Genomic DNA, 17,095 nt, shown 5'->3' with positions numbered 1-17,095 from the left:
CAGCAGGAAGAAAATTGCTAAAATAACCTGCTGCTTTCTTCAAGAAGAAAATTAGAATAAATATGTACCTAGACTACAACTCCCATCATCTCTAGCCAGCATGGCTACTGGCCAAACCTTCTGGTTATGCTAAACTACAGTTGCTATCATCTCCAGCATGTAAATGTTCCTGAACTTTCTTGTTGAGGAAATGTGGGTTTGGATGCTGATGCCATTGACAAAATTCACAGTAATAATGGGTTTAACCCAAAATTCATAAAACAGAAATGCCTTTATTACATCAACCAAAATGCACAAAATATATTTTGCAAGCTTTTGAAGGTCCACTGGGCTCTTCATCAGGCAAAAGGTGTTAAAAAATCATACAGGAGAAAGAAAAATATGACAATGTTAGAGTCACAGCCCTACATTTTGTTATTGTTGTTCTCAATTAAGATGGTATGGAGGAATATCCATGCAGGCAGCCCACTCTGCCCTTCTGGACGTGTGAAATCTGGGAGACAAAGAGTCGGTAAAGTCCAAGAAATAAAATTTAAACTCCATTAGCAACACAAAAAGATACAGTCAATCCTCCACATTTGTGGCTTTGACATTTGCGGATTGGATTATTTGTGGATTTGATTAATATGTTCTCTCTAGAAATCTCTAGGTCCTCCAGCGCAATTCTACCAGAGGTTGACCACAGAGTTGCGCTGGAGGACCTAGAAGTTCCTACAGAAAACACTTCTCTGGGCATTTGTAGGTCCTCCAGCATGATTCTGTGATCAACCTCTGGCACTGTCGCACTGGAGGACCTTGGAGATTCTTAGGCGGGATACAAACTGCCAAATAGTACGTCATCAATACGTACTAGGGTTAGGAAGGGGCGGTGCTTCCACACACCCCTAACCCTAATACGTATTGAATACGTACAAGATGGCGGCACCCTGTTCATACGGGCGCAGCCATCTTGACGTATCGGACGCTGAGCGTCCGTACGCGTCGCGTCCTTTGTGACGTAGCGAGTGCGCCCCTGGCACCTCGCTACGTCGCAAACGCGACTCCAAAAGAAGCTCCATTTTGGAGCTTCTTTTTTGCTCCGCGCGGGAGCTGCGCGGTTTGGCTGCTGCAGCTCCCGCACGGAGCAAACGGCGGCGGCACAGGAGCGCCGCAAAGCGGCAGTTTGTATCCCGCCTGAGAGAGGTTTCTCTTAAGTAAAAAGAATACTCTTTGTTTTGTTTGCAGTTTTTCCACATTGACAGGGGTCCTTCACTCCTAACCCAGCAAACGTGGAGGGACCACTGTACTTCCTTTGAGATCCAGCTTGCCTCTGTCCTTCCTTTTCAAAGCTACCAGCCTCTTGTTAGGCAGAGAACATGGAATTTCTCAAGGAACCTTTGCACTGTTGCATGGTTTAACAATTGGTGTTCGTTTCATAGCAAAGAGCTAGCCTGGGAATGCCTTGTAATGGTTTACTGAATGCTGCACCCTCTTTTTTACTGTATCCTGTTGTAGCTTGTGCCAGGAAAAAAGTACTTGACCGCAATATTTTGCAGGCCAAGGCTGCATCCACACTTCAGCAATAATCCAATTTGACACCACTTTAACAGCCACGGCTCAATGCTATGGAGTTTTGGGAGTTGTAATTTTGTGAGACGTTTAGTTTTCTCTATCAGAGAGCTCTACAAACTACAATTCCCATAATTCCATAACATTGAACCATGGCAGTTAATGTGGTATTAAGATGGATTGCTTCTGTAGTGAGCATGCGGCCTAAGTATTAAAAGATCTGATCTGTCATAATTTCAAACCTCTCAGCAAGTTTGGGAAACAAACTGCAACAGGAAAAATGTAGGGATTCTTTCACACTAGGTTATGATTCCACTTTAAGAGCCACAATTGCCTCCTATGGAATTATGGGATTTGTAATTTGGGGAGGCATTAAAGCTCTCCGGTTGAGATTTCTAAACACCTCTCCATGAAATGCAAATCCCAGGATTCCATAGGATGTTGGCATGACTATTAAAGTAGAGCCATAGTATTTGAGTAGTACTAAAGAGCCTCAGAAAGAATACAGATGACAAGATGTAACACAATGGAGAGAAGGGTTTGGCTTGTTCATTTGTTTGTTTGCTGGATGGTTGATATAATAATAGCTTGTTTGGTCATAAGCAAATATGAAAGTGGTGAGACAGGAGATTGCATTCATAGACATAGAGGTTGAGTCTCCCTTATCTGGAATTTGAAATCCAAAATATGCCAAAATCCAAAATTATCTACATGGGTGGCCAAAATAGTGACACTTGTCTTCTGATTTGCTTTCTGGCAGTTTGCTTTCTGTTGGTTGAATGGACACAAACTTTGTTTCATGCACAAAACGATTTTAAAATACTGTGTATAAGGTGTATACGAAACATCACTGAATGTTGTGTTTAGATTTGGGTCTCATCTCCAAGATCTCTCATTATGTATATACATGTATATACATTCCCAAATTTAAAATCTCCAAAATCCAAAACAATTCTGGTCCCAAGCATTTCAGATATGGGAGACTCAACCTGTACTAATAGGAAGACCATCACGATGGGAAAGTAGCTCCTTAATCTCCAGTTCTTCCTTCTAGTCCTTGGGAATTTCTTCCTGGATGTGATCATAGGCAAATATAGACAAACTAGCAATGAGCTTTCTTTTGATTTAACTGCTAATTTGGGAGAAATCATTTGTAAGGCTGCTCATAATTAGTCTATGGATTCTTTTGCCCCAAGGCTGAGACAATGGCTGTTCAAATCGATGCCTTTGGGAAAGAATTGAGCAAATTTACAGAGAATAAGTGTCTTGGTAGCTGTCAGCCATGATAGTTAAAAATAGAGCCTCCATATTCAATGGCAGTATATCTCTAATGTCCCAGTCCTGAGAATAAGTAATAATGGCTGCATTCCCACTTACAAATAAATCACTTTGCAATCTGAATTGATGGATCAGTTCAGCAGCAGAGCTTGGTTCACATTACATTTGCCCCGATTGCATTTTCTTGCTGCAAAATAAAATAAAATAACCCACTTGTGGTTCACATTGATGAATGGATCGATTCAAAATGGACCCACTCCAGTCGGCCAAAGGGCAAATTTAAACCGATTCTGATCTGCATCTGGTTTACACTTGTGTGGAATCGATTTATCCAAAAAGACGCGGAAAAAATCTAGCGCATGGCCCCCCTCTCCAAATTGCTTCAGCAATTCAATTCAAGTGCAAACCATGGTCATTTAAACCAGTTCAAACCGATCTGTCATCCAGTTTAAAAGGTAATGGGAATGAGGCCAAAGGAAAGCAATTATCCTCTCTCCTGGTTTGTGAATAGCTGCTGTTTGAAGCAGAATGCTATTTTGGATGTAATATTGTCTTACCCTTTTTTCCTTCTGAACTATGTCTGCTCACAGTGCTGTTCTTGTAGGATTGGCATTCCATGCATAGTCTCTTGCTGGGAAATTACTACTTGAAGATCTAACAGCAATGTACCATTTTACTTTCCTCCTGGGCTGCATGAAAGGGAATGTCTAGTTTTGGGAAGTACTCTTTGATAGCCTTCCCACTTGCTGGAGACATAATATTGGACAGAGTTGCAGATTTGTAAATAAAAATAAAAATCACTTTTTGGACTACAGGTTATTAAAACCTTGACCCCAAAAACCACATTTCCAAACTCGGAGGACAGTGTACTTTTAAAAGGTGGTGCTCTTCCTTTTTTAAAAAAGGACTGTGTATGCCTTTTCTCAACATAAGGATGTATGAATAGAGGCTACTTTTTTCCCAAGCCTGAGAGCAAAGCATATTTTAATACCCACTATGAAAATAAAATGTTCCTCTGAAAGCATAAAGGTATTGCTTCTGTTGTTTGAAAAAGGTAGGTGCGGCTTTATTTCCCAAGCTTTGTTGCAGAAAGGTTTGTTTGTCATATGTTGGTGCTGCTGCCCAGGTAAACTCGATGGCTCATCCAGACTTGGTTAGCAACTCAAAGTTGGATTAACCATAATATTTTCTTGGGTGAGAGCCCAGTTCCTCTAGTTTTTCTGGCCATCTTCAGTTACCTTTCCACAGACAGGCTGATGCCCACAGCATTACTCTGAACCTTGGGAAAGTTATCTTTTTTAACTATAATGCCCAGCATCTATCAACCTGAAGAAGCAAGACGCTAGTCCTCATGGCTACAAGAGAGAAGATTAGAACAGTACATTAACTGAAATAAAGTTGCTGGTAACATGAGTTTTTGTAGACTATAAGGAAGTGGATTCAAGTCCACGAAAGCTCATGCTCCCAGCTACTTTCTTTCAGTTTGTCTCAAAGGTGCTACAAGACCCCTTTGCATACTGATTTTCCAGACTATCCCAGCTGTGGAGTTTATCACACGGGATGGATCCCATGCAGAAACGGGATTTAAAAATCCAGAAAAAAAATCAGCAAAAGCAGGTTCGTTTTCAGACCTGCCGAGGTTAATAAGCAATAATGCAACATTAATCCGAATGAAAAGTCAACAAAGCCTGCTCCTTTCTGGATTTTCCAAAAGTAAAAAGGAGCCGGTTTTGTCTACTTTCCGTTCGGGTTAATGTCACGTTAATGCTATTTCACTCTTATGTCATGTGAAAATCAACCTGCTTTTGCGGGTTTTGTCCACTTTCTGTTCAGGTTCACCCCTGATGTCATCTGAAAATCTACCCGCTTTTGTGGGTTTTTCCAGTTTAAATTCAGTTTCTGCACAGGATTCCTCCTGTGTGATGAACTCCTATGCCTTTCTTCTTGAAGGAAGTAATTAGCAATTTTAGCAATTTTCTTCCCACTGTGAGAAAACCTTTGAAAGCTATTTGTTGTTGTGTGCCTTCAAGTCATTTCTGATTTATGGTGACCCTAAGGAGACCTTGTCAAAGGGTTTCCTTGGCAAGGTTTGTTCAGAAAGGGTTTTGCCATTGCCATCCTCTGAGGCCGAGAGAGTGTGACTTGCCCAGGTTCACTCAGTGGGTTTCCATGCCCAAGCCAGGATTCAAACTCTGGTCTCCAGAGTCATAGTCCAAAGCTCAGACCTCTACACTGCCAAACCTATTAGCAATTCAGGACTTACTCTGCACAAAAAGTCTCATATGGTTTGTTCAGGAAGCAGCATTTTCTGCACAGGAAGAAGCATTTTGTTTGTACAAATAATATTTTTGTGCAGGTAATATTATTTTCTGAACAGAAAATGCTTTTTTCTGTACAAAACAACCATGTGGAAACTACATGTGAATTTTACACAGAAAAAGTCCTGATCTGCAAAGATTTTCCTCAGTCCTGGATCTTTCCTTTCAAGGCTTGTTTACATTCAAAACATACATGGTTTGGCTATTTTTAGAATATTTGTTAACATTCTTTCCATCTCTGTTGGTTTTACAATTGAAGGTCAGACACTTCCTCTGGCCAAATTTGTGCCTCCTGCATCCTTCTATCTCTGGCTGCATCTCCACTGTAGAAATAATGCAGTTTGACACCATTTTAAGTGCTGTAGTACCAGCCTATGAAATCCTGTGATTTATAGTTTTCCAGGGTCTTTAGGCTCCTCTGCCAAAGATAGCTGGTGTTTCACACTATTACAGATCCTAGGATTCTGTAGGATGGAGTCATGACCGTTAAAGTGGTGTCAAACTGCCTTATTTCTCCAGTGTAGATGCACCCTCTGCAAGCAGTGGAGGAGGTTGGCACAAGGAGATGAACACCTCCCAGTCTGTGTCAAGTATTAGAGCTCCATGCAGGCTTTTCTGAGGATTTGCTCTTGGTTGACACCATTTTGTTTGGAAAACAGATAGTAATTCCACATGTAACACATGCTTCCTATAATCCTCTGCCCATCTACCCACTTGGATTAATAGGCGAGTCATCTCTTAAGGAGGGTGGGCCTCCTATTTTTTATGCAGGTATTTTTCAAGGCACAGGAGCCAAATACTGTGTAGAAGTTGAGAAATGTTGGTCACAAAATCAACCCCCAAAACTTGGGTCAACTTATCCATGGGTCAAGTAAATACTGTACCTTGACTCTTATCAAAATACACACCATTCGCTTCTCTAAATAAAGTGATGAAAGGAGAGAGCTTAATCCATCACAGGGTTTGAATCTCTTCCCAACCATAGAAATCCACTGAGTGACCTTGGGCAATGCACAGACTCTCAGCCCCAGAAAGCTCTGTGATAGGGTTGTCTTAGGGTTGCCATAAGCCAGAAACAACTTGAAGGCATACAACAAGAACAGTCCTTGTTAGATTTGGTTGGGAACATATACCTGGAGAGAACCCATTCTTGGTCTAACAATTACTAAAGGGTACATAGAGAGATCTTGTAGCACATCATATACAAATGACATAGAGAAGAGTCTTGGTTATCCGACATAAACGGGCGGGCTGATAGTCAGATAGCCAAAAATGTCGGATAATCCAGAGGGTCCAAGAAAAGCCTTGAAATCACTATGAATTGCAAGCGTATTGATGTTTTACTGCAGTAACAGTAAAAGTAACATTGCAGTAACGTTACAGCAACAACATTGTTGCTGAAAATGTAAAGAAATCACTGAGTAATGGTGTTGGATAATCTGGAATGTCGGATTATCGAAGGTCGGATAATCGAGACTCTACTGTATATACATTCTCATATACAAATGACATATATATGTCTGTCTCTGGTTTCCACTCCACTATATGCATCTGAGGAAGTAGAATGGAGTCTATGAAAGCTCTTGCTGCCAACTTCTTTATTTCAGTTAGTCTCAAAGGTGCTACAAAATCTCTCTACATACTTTTTAGTAATTGTGCTACAAGATCTCTCTATGTACTGATTCTACAGACTATGGCGGGATAGAAACCGCTGCTTTGCGGCGCTTCGCCGCCGCCGCCGTTTGCTCCGCGTGGAGGCTGCAGCAGTCAAACCGCGCGGCTCCCGCGCGGAGCAAAAAAGAAGCTCCATTTCGGAGCTTCTTCTTGCGGCGCCTCTATGACGTCGTGAGGCGCCTGGCGCGGACTCGCGACGTCATAGGCGCCGTGACACATCTGGACGCTATGCGTCCAGTACGTAAAGATGGCGGCGCCCATGTAGAAGGGGCGCCGCCATCTTGTACGTATAGGATACGTACTAGGGTTAGGGGGGTGCGGAAGCACCGCCCCTTCCTAACCCTAGTACGTATCCTATACGTACTATATGGCGGTTTGTATCCCGCCTATATGTTTCAATTCCTAAAAAGGATAATAATAATAATAATATTTATTTATTTATTTATTTATTTATTTATTTATTTATTTATTTCCTGCCTCTTGCCATGGATCAGGGCTGCCAATCACTCTAACTGATCCTGTATATTGATCATCTGCTTGACCTGCAGCAAAGCGGGAGCAGATCATAAGTTCTTGCTCCGTTTCCAAGACATTTTCACCATCTAATTTCTTCGGGCCAAGTGATTGGTTTTAAAATGTAATACATTTTTTTAAATCAATGTTTTAAAAGTAATGTTTTAATTGGATTGATTGTTTCCATGCTGTTTGAATTCTGTGCCATGTGTTGTTTTTAGCTACTTTGTTTTAAGATATAATATAAGCCCCTTTGTTCCCCTACCGTGGGAGAAAGATCGGATATGATTCGACCAAATAAATAAATGCCCAGGACAAGTGGAGGAAAAATTAATTTCCATTTTTTTCCCCAGCATTTACCAAAATTCACAAATGTCTTCATATTCAAGTTGGGAAAAGGATTAATTAAAAACAACAAGAGAAAACAAAGAAAATGAACTGAGAGTTTTTCTCCACCCATAGCAGAAGACTTTGGATAAAACAGCAGCCTTACTAATGATACAGTTTAGTTCCTATTTCCCTTCTTCTGCCATGTTTCTCCTACAAAACATGTAGCTGGCCTCTCTGTTAAATGAAGACATCAAAATGGTTCAAAGCCTTGCTCTACATCATTTCCCCCTCTTTGTTTGATTTCAGACGATCAGAATGACTGATGCTGAAGCCGACGTGGGACTTCCTACGATTGAACAAAAACCCGGTGTCCAGATATGGACCATAGAGGTAAGGTGCAGCCAGTGTTTTCCACAGGGGTCTGTTTTGCAGAGACTGATGGAATACTATCAGTGCTTCCCTTCATTTTTATTGCATTTTTAAACTGAATTATGCATTACTTAACTGCTCTCAAAGTACTGATTATTGCAATAGTTGTGAACACATGTACAATGAAATGAAATACAGTCAACCCTCCACATTTGTGGCTTTGACTTTTGCAGATTTGATTGCTTGTGGATTTGATTAATAGATTCTCTCTAGGAATCTCTAGGTCCTACAGCACAACTCTATGGCCACCTTTCGCCAGAGGTTGTGCCAGAGGACCTAACATTCCTAGAGAGAACACTTCTCTAGGTCCTAAAGCACAATTCTATGGTCAGTGTCAACCATAGAGTTCTGCTGGAGGAGCTAGAGATTCCTAGAGAAGTGTTCTCTCAGGTAAAAATACAGTTTTTTAAAAAATGTATGGTTTTCCCACTTACATTGGTTTTCTCTGCCCCTAACCCCAGCAAATGTGGATATACATTCAGCCCTCTGTAGCCACAGATTTTTTTATCCATGGATTCAAGCATCCACGTCCTGAAAATATTCTTAAAATATATAAATTTCAATAAGCAACCCATGATTTTGGCATTTTATGTAAAGGACACCATTTCACTGCTCCATTGTATTTAATGGGACTTGAGCATCCATGGATTTTGGTATCCACTGGGAATCCTGGAACCAAGCCTCAGTGGATACCAAGGGCTAACTAACACTGTAAAAAACAAGAAGCAGAAAGCAAATACAGTGGGCCCTTAGTATCCCCTGGAGTTTGGTTCCAGGACCCCCCATAGATATCAACATCCCATTAATTCAATGGCATAGTAAAATAGTGTTCTTTATATAAAAAAAGCAAAATCAAGGTTTGAAATTTATATGTTGTTAAAAATATTTTCAAGCCACTAATGCTTGAATCCATGAATAAAGAATCCATGGATACAGAGGGCCAACTGTATAACAGGTACTGAAACATGTTTCTCCAGCAAGGAAGAAAATTCAATAAGAATTATAAAACTGCCTCTTGGTCGACTTATTAGCTGAGCTGTCTGCATGGGGCTGCAAGGTTTTGGGAACTTCATTGTCCAAACTGCTGACCGGGGCTGGTTACATGGAGGCAACATAGAAAGGTGGGCCGACCCTTGCCAAAATGCTCTGGGCCATTGATGTAGACTTGAGTCAATTGACTTGGACTCACATCACTTCAATGACTTGATTTGGCCTTGACTTAACAATAAATGGTGCACTGACTTGATTCCACTTGAGACTTGCATATTTTTAGCAAGTGATTTGCTTCATCCAGAAACAGCAAACATGTTTAGCAATGGATTTAAAGTGGGCATTGAGGTCTACTCAGCAGGCCATCTCTGCTGCAACAACAATAACAACAAAGCTTTGGGGTAAAAAGAAATGCCTGAAAATCCAATCAGTCCTCAAACTGGCCTAAAATGTGGTGGATTGCCATTTTCTCTAACCCACAATCCCTGAAAAAATCTTTAAAACAAAGAAAGGCAAGAAAAGAAAGCTCTGAAAATCAATCCAAATCTATCACTTTATTACGTAGGGTGTGTCAGTTTACAGCCCCCAATATGCAATGTTCCTCCTCCGTCTAGGCTGTGACCCATTAAAATCGGTGTGTCTTTAGTTCCTGTTTCCAACTGACAGGTTTGTCCAGTTTTGTAAGTCTTGCTAGAGGTGAAAGTTTGATGAGATTAGCCAAGAAATATGCCTAGGACCTTCAAAATATGCACAAGTTGCCATGCATGGAAACTTCAGTGATACCATTGCAATTGAAGGAGGGGTTTTAGCAACAGTTTTTTATATATAAAAATGTCTATTTTTGCACATACTGTGATTCCTTTTTGTTGTTCATACTCAGCTGTGAGTGCTGCTGCATTTTGTATGTCAGGACTTGGAAACGTTACGCATTAAAATGACACATCCGAGAATCCTCAGCTAAAACTAACTTTTCCAAGCTTTGGTTGGCTAACTGTAGGAGACATCTGGGCTTATGAACCTTTAATAGTAGTATGGCTAAGAGATGAAGGAATTTCTGCTGAATTTTTGCTGAAATCCACTCTTCTGCACATCATCATTTCATTGCTTTCAACAGGTGGAACTGAAAAATCGGCCAGTACAAAAGTGTTTCTGAATAACTGCATAGAAATCTGAAATATCAGGGAGGAATCCATTGCTCCCATCCCACAAAGGCTCTTTCTGGGAGACATGGAGAAATCATTTAATTTTTTTTTTGGAATTGCTGTAATTGTAACATATTGGTTTTTTCATGTTGCTATTCTGCCCTGTCTCTACCACATTTGAGTTCTTCCTCTCCAACCATCACAGCCGTTCTAGCTAAATTACATTTCCTACACCAAAAGTGGCAATCCTCAAAACATGTTAACTGTAAGTTTATGCTTTTTATTTTTAGAAAATGAAAATGGTGCCCGTTCCTGAGAAGGCCTATGGGAGCTTCTTTGAAGGGGACTGTTACATCATCTTAAATGTAAGTACCTCAGATAATAGGCAGGGATGTGGGTGGGGAGAGAAGAGCAGTATTGGTAGTTATGCGTAGAGATGAGAATCATGTCACTCTCCAGATGTTGTTATCGAGAGAGACCCCCTCCATGTTCCAGCTGCCTTTGCTCTGGCCTCGGAGGGAGAAAAGAGCAGCCAGGCACAGCTCCATTATCTCTTGGTCCAGCAGCTGGTGAAAAGTCCTCTTTTCATGTTCCGACTGCCATAGCTATGGCCTCTGAGGGAGAAAAGAGCAGCCATGCACAGCTCCATTATTCCTTGGTCCAGCAGCTGGTGAGAGGCCCTCCTTCCATGTTCAGACAGCTATAGCTATGGCCTCTGAGGGAGAGAAGAGAAGAGCAGCCAGCATCTTCTGGACTTCATCTGCTGTGGCCACCACCACCATTTCCTTTCCCTTATGTGTCATTTCTTCTTTAGACTGCAACCCTGAAGACAGAGAACTGTCAAATTAATGATTTGCAAGCCACTCTGGAAGCTGTTTTGGCTGAAAGGAGGGATATATGTACTCTCAATAAATTAATAAATATTATTGGGCTGCAACTCCCAGCATTGCTCTCCAATGGCTCTGCTGACTAGGGATGCTGGGCTCAGTCTGACAACATCTGGAGGGACAGAAAAATACCCACCCCTTCACCAGAGAAAGGGAGGTTGGAGTGGCTGTTTTTACAATGGGTTTTATAGTTTTGTTTTTAATGTTTCATTGTCCCAGGGCATAGTAACAAATAACACACACACACTGGGTTTCCTGGGTCTTAACACCAGGGCCCTCTTCTCTGGTCCTCAGGGCCATGAAAAGTAAATGTGCAAGAAAGGAAGATGGAAGGGAAAAGTAAATTAAGGATGCTATGAGCAAATGTTTGGAAGGTTAGAGGAAGTAATTTGAAAGTTGGAGTAAGTGAAAAAGTTAGAGGGGTTAACAGAAGTGAAAGGACAAGATAGAAGTCTAAAAGAGAGAGAGCAACATGGGAAAAGATGAGGAAGGAAAGACAAAGAAGAAAGGAAAAGGAATGGGAATTTTACAAGATAATGAAAGAATTTAAGTACAGAGAAGAAAGTACATGCAAAAAAGTAAGATAGTTCAAGTATATATGAAACATAAAAGACGTGATATGAACATAAAGGAGATGACCACTCAAGGCACTAAAGATGGAAATGAAGTAGAATTTCAACCTATGAATCCTCTCTTTTTCTCATGACGTCATCACTCATCCGTTACTGATCCGTTGTTATACCATTATTATTGCATAATTTTGCATTGACGGGTATCTCACGTTAATGAGAATAATTGTGCAATAATAATGGTTATAATGATGGAGCAGCAACAAATGAGTGGCAACATCATAGGAAAAGGAGAAAATCGTAGATTGTAATTCCATTTCAATTCTATCACTAGCACCTTGTGCAGTAATCTCCAAAGATGAATGGTACAAGAGGATATCCATTGAAGGAGAAATAATATGTTAGAACAATGAAGATGTGTATATTTATGAATATGTAAATGATAGTTAGATTTGCATGGTTTACTCAATAAATAAATGCAGTTTAAAAAGAAGAAGAAAGAAAAGTGAATGTGAACAAATGCATATGTGTATCTTTCCATCCACTGGAATCCTAGGATTTACAGTTTAGAGATGCCCCTGTATTAAATATTCTTATCCAGAGAGTTCTAGCGCCTCACCAAACTACAAAGTTTCAGGTCCCATAAAATGGAGCCAAGGCAGGTACAGTGGAATAATAGCATTATAATTGTGTAGTGTGAATAGGCCCTTTGCCTTGGTGTGAGGCCAAATCAGGTTCCTCTGGAAAATCTAGTTTTGTGTGTGCTTAGTTCCCCAGGTTTCTTGCTACAGCTGGAATAAAACTCCTTTAGCTTTTGTTTGCTCAGAGCTAAACCATGCGCAGCCCTTCCCTCTCGCCCTGTAGCCATGAAACTGCTCTTTTGCCATACAAATCCCTATGGTAACCTGGAGGCAGAGCTCTTTGGTGAATGTTTATTTTGTAGGAGAGAGCAAGAGAGCACTAGAAAAATAGTTGCTATGCATGTCGGAGCATGTGCTGTTTTTCCCGACGCTGCTTTCTCTCAAACATGCTCCAGGGATTTGAAAGGAGGGGAAGAGGGTCCCCAGGAGGTTTCTCTGCAACCCAGTCCTAAGGTGGGGTTTCTTGCCATAAAGCCCATCTCTTTAATTAATGACACCTGGTTTCTGTGTTGCCTTCCTCTCAGCTGTGGCAATGGACTTTGCCCTGAGATCATCAGGGGCAGAATTCTAATGGGGATGGCAATGTCCTCATTTTGACCCCCTTGTTACTAGATCCCTGGTGTAGATGCTTTCCCAGCCTAATATATCCCACACAGGAGGCATCTACACTGTAGAAACAATGCAGTTTCATCCCACTTTACATGCTGTGGTTCCGGCCTATGTGGGATTTGTAGTTTTACAAGATCTTTAGCCTTCTCTGCCTCACAAAGCTATAAATCCTAGGATTCTTTAGGATGGAACCAGGGCAGTTAAAGTGGCACCAAACTGTATTATTTCCACAGCGTAGATGCACCCAGAGTTGCAAGGATAAAATGAGAAAATGAAAAGAGGTATATCTTTTAGAGCTCTTTCAAAGCAGAGGAAGTAAAAAATTATGAATAATAGAAATGAGAGACAAACAGACCAATACACGTGCAAACATACACACCTTTGTTGTATGTGTGTAAACATTTAGTACGCCTCAGCATATGTACTGAACAGCTGTAAGCCCTTGCAACTAAACCAGGGAATGTCATCATCCATTTGTGAAGCAAAATACATTTTAGGTTCAGAGAGAAATGTCTGGGGGAAGACAGTGTCTTCTGCTCCTCTCACCCCAAACTGCCCAGACTGTGGTCACTTGTGACCTGAACTATCAATTCGGTCCACAGCTCAGATTTCCAAGTCAGAATTGCCCTAGGTTTTGAGATTTCAAGGTAAAAACCTGAGAATACTTGAATCCAACTTGAGAATTGAACCCTGGTCTCCAGAGTTATAGTCCAATGTAAACCCACTGGGTGACTTTGGACCATTCACAGGCTCTCAGCCTCCGGAGAAGGCCATGACAAACCTCCCCTGAACAAATCTTGTCAAGAAAAGCCCATGCTTGCCAAACATCTGCCTTTGGTCAGAAATGGACTGTGGTGTTCACCTGAGCACCTTTAAAACATTGAATGTATGGTGTGAGTGGGGCAAGGCTCAGTGGGAAGAGAAAGGAGAAAATTTAAACATTTAAAAAAAGTTAAAGTTATACAGCCTATACATTTTCATTAAAAACATCACACCTTACCAAATGTTCACTTTAAACACATGAAACTATGTAAATGTAAATATACATTTAGGCTGTGCCTATGATATTGCAGTTCATTTTAATTTTGCTAGTTGTTTATGTTACCGTACCACTATTCCCATTATGTTCAGTGTGATATATGGGAATCACATGCTTTTCTAGGCTGTGTAAGATCAACTGCTCCATGAATCATTGATAAAACTCTGCTTTTACAACGCTGCCTGGTGCTAGTCCTAGTATCATCCAAATCTCTTGGAGATACCCATGACCAGGACTACTTCTTTGTTCATTCTTTCATCCCATGCCTCTTCCATTTGTAGAACACAAAAACGCGGAGCGGATTTGCCACCGACCTGCACTACTGGATCGGGCGTGACTCCTCTCAGGACGAACAGGGGGCAGCTGCGTTCTACGTGACTCAGCTCGACGATCTGCTTGGTGGGAACCCTGTGCAGCACCGAGAAGTGCAAGGGCATGAATCAGCAGCCTTTAAAAGCTATTTCAAGAAAGGCATCATGTGAGTAATGGGGAAACACATATCCCCGAGAGAGTCCAATTCATTTCAGTGGGACTTCTACCGGAGAAGCAGATAAAATTCAGTCACTTTGAGCCTCTGAAATGTTTCCTCATGTTCAGACCTCTGTAACTATTCCTTTGCTCTAAAATGTTATGAACAACAGTGAGGACTAGTAAATCATTATTTTTTAAAAGGAAGGAATTGAAGTCAGGATTCTTAAAGGTTGCAGTGTACTAGCCAAGGCAGGGAGGGATTACTTTGCTCCTACAGTCCCTACAAAAGAAAAAACACATACACATTGGGTGCCAAAATATGCCAACTTGGTGACAAAATTTTGTAACATGATAGCAATCCATTCCTCCCCCCCCCTCCATTTCCAGTTACTAAAAAAACTGAGTTTTCATGTTAAAACATGGCGTGTATGGAGTATGCACCTTGTTTTAGTGAAGAATTGTATTTTCAAAGAGACTTCTGAAAGTAAAGATTTCCATTTCCTTTGCTCACGAAAATATACATTCATAAAACAATCCATTTGCAAACTTGCTTACCCCAACCTGCTTATTTAGTTTACTTATTAAAATATTTATATTCCACCTTATATCACCAGGTATCAAACTTGCCAAATTTCACAGAGGCATGCTCCCTGGCAGCTGCAAAATTAACTGGAGGGCTGCAAACATATATACTGTCTCTATTTTGCTACTATTCATGTAGTGAAATGGTTAGGGTTGCCTAGTTTCTCTGGCCCCAGATAGTACAACCTCTTATGTTGCCCAGTCAGCTCAAGATGGCAAGTATATGAGAGGCCAGCCTATATAATACCCATCTCAAATCTCTTGAGAGGAGGATCTCTCACAAGAGACCCAGTTATCGATGGAGCAGAAACCCAACATTTCAGGTGGTCCTTATCTTGGGCTGCTTCACATTATCCTATCTTAGGGCAAGTCTACATTTACCCTAAAATCCAAATGAGTCCCAGATTTTCCAGATTCGCAGCAACTCTGGTCTTATTTGCACTGTTACTTGAGAAATCAAGGGAAATTGCAGCAAATTCAGCTTAACTGGCTACATGTTTCTCCATTTTGAGGTTGCTTTGCAGTAAAATGGCAGTGCACAAGTCAGGTTTTTTTGGCCACGTATCCATGGCTACTCTGGGTTTTTCCCCCCTTTCCTGTCTGTCAAGCATGTGAAACTATGCATTTCTGGAGATACTACCAAGCAGTTATACTGGTATCCAGTTATGCACATTAATTCATGTTAAAAATGGCAACCTAGCAGCTTGAACATCCCAAAGTTTCTTGGGAGGGCCAACGTATGGCCCTTGCAACCTTTGTGGGCTGCAGGAATGCCAGAAATGCTACACACACACACACACACACACACAGAACTGACCAGAGGTCCAGTTTGTGGGGCAAGGGATACCACTGTTGCAGAGTTTCTACACTTACTCACTGTTATTCATCCCTATTTCTTTCCAACAGCTACAAGAAGGGAGGCATAGCTTCCGGTTTCAAGCATGTGGAGACCAACATGTACAATGTCAAACGCCTCCTTCATGTCAAGGGGAAGAAGCATGTGACAGCTACAGAGGTAAAGAGGAGGGAAATATGACTCCTTTTTGATCACTTGCTATCAGACTGCAAAGTTGTGTTTGAAAACCAAATCCACCACAAAATTGTTTTTGTTGTTATGTGTCTTCAAGTCGACTCGAGCTTATGGTGGTTCTATCATGAGATTTTCCTGGCAAAAGAAAGGGCTTGCCATTGCCTTCTTCCTAGGCTGAGAGAGAGTGACTGGCCCAAGATCAAGCTGGTGGTTTGAGCATCTGGCTCTTTGTCCCCTCCAGAAGGAAATAGAACACCCTTTCTTCCGTGTCCTTTGTACACAAACATGGAGCTATCTAAATCTCATTAGACTGACCAATTCAGCATAAAGCTTGGAACTACTACTTTTTAACATTACAACCATGGCTAGTGGGAATTCTGGGTTTTGTAATCAAAACAGTAACTATTCCAAGCCCAGGTTCTGCATTGTCAAAAAGAAGACAAAATTGATCAGACATTTGCCTAAAAGGTGTACACAGTAAGGTATAAATTTGAAAAGAATTACTGTAATTAATGACAAACTTCCATGGAACAAATCTTGCCAAGAAAACCCCATGATAGGTTCACCTTAGGGTTGCCATAAGCTAGAAACGACTTGAACGCATTCAACAATACACACACACACACACACACACACACACGGCTAGCCCTGGATATATATATATATATATATATATATATATATATATATAATGTTGTTGTTGAGTGCCTTCAAGACATTTCCAACTTATATATATCCAGGGCTAGCCATGTTGGCCATATAGCAAGGTACAGTATCATCCAAAACCCAGAAAACAGTGATGCCTTTATTGGATTAACAAGCTTTTGAAGCTGCACTGACTTCTTCATCATGCAAAGGTGATAAAAATTATACAAGAGAAAGAAAGAAAGAAAGAAAGAAAGATTGACAATGTTAGTCATATCCCCTAAAGGCCATTTTAGGGGATGAAACATATTGCTACAGAGCCTAAGGGCCACAAAAACATTTAGGAGTTGCACGAGGCTGTATTTTGTCTTCCCTTTTTATTTAAACAGAAGTGCTAAGC

At 41.0% G+C, this 17,095-nt stretch overlaps 1 protein-coding gene across 1 annotated transcript in view; it reads left to right on the top strand.

The window, feature by feature from the left end:
• The window catches only part of LOC149310096 (villin-1-like), a 46,235-nt gene that overhangs the window by 8,383 nt on the left and 20,757 nt on the right, over window positions 1-17,095 (top strand). Inside the window, exons 2-5 of the mRNA XM_089533689.1 lie at window positions 7,968-8,051; window positions 10,513-10,587; window positions 14,249-14,445; window positions 15,927-16,035. Of these exons, the coding sequence (XP_089389815.1) occupies window positions 7,977-8,051; window positions 10,513-10,587; window positions 14,249-14,445; window positions 15,927-16,035 (456 nt within the window). The 5' untranslated portion in view covers window positions 7,968-7,976. The remainder of the gene's footprint in view (window positions 1-7,967; window positions 8,052-10,512; window positions 10,588-14,248; window positions 14,446-15,926; window positions 16,036-17,095) is intronic.

The sequence above is a fragment of the Sceloporus occidentalis genome, unplaced genomic scaffold (genome assembly GCF_023333645.1).
Source record: "Sceloporus occidentalis isolate IW3139 unplaced genomic scaffold, rSceOcc1.0.p SCAF_7, whole genome shotgun sequence".
Taxonomy (NCBI): domain Eukaryota; kingdom Metazoa; phylum Chordata; class Lepidosauria; order Squamata; family Phrynosomatidae; genus Sceloporus; species Sceloporus occidentalis.
The sequence above is the reverse complement of the archived record's forward strand: the minus strand, read 5'-3'. Positions and strand labels throughout refer to the sequence as shown.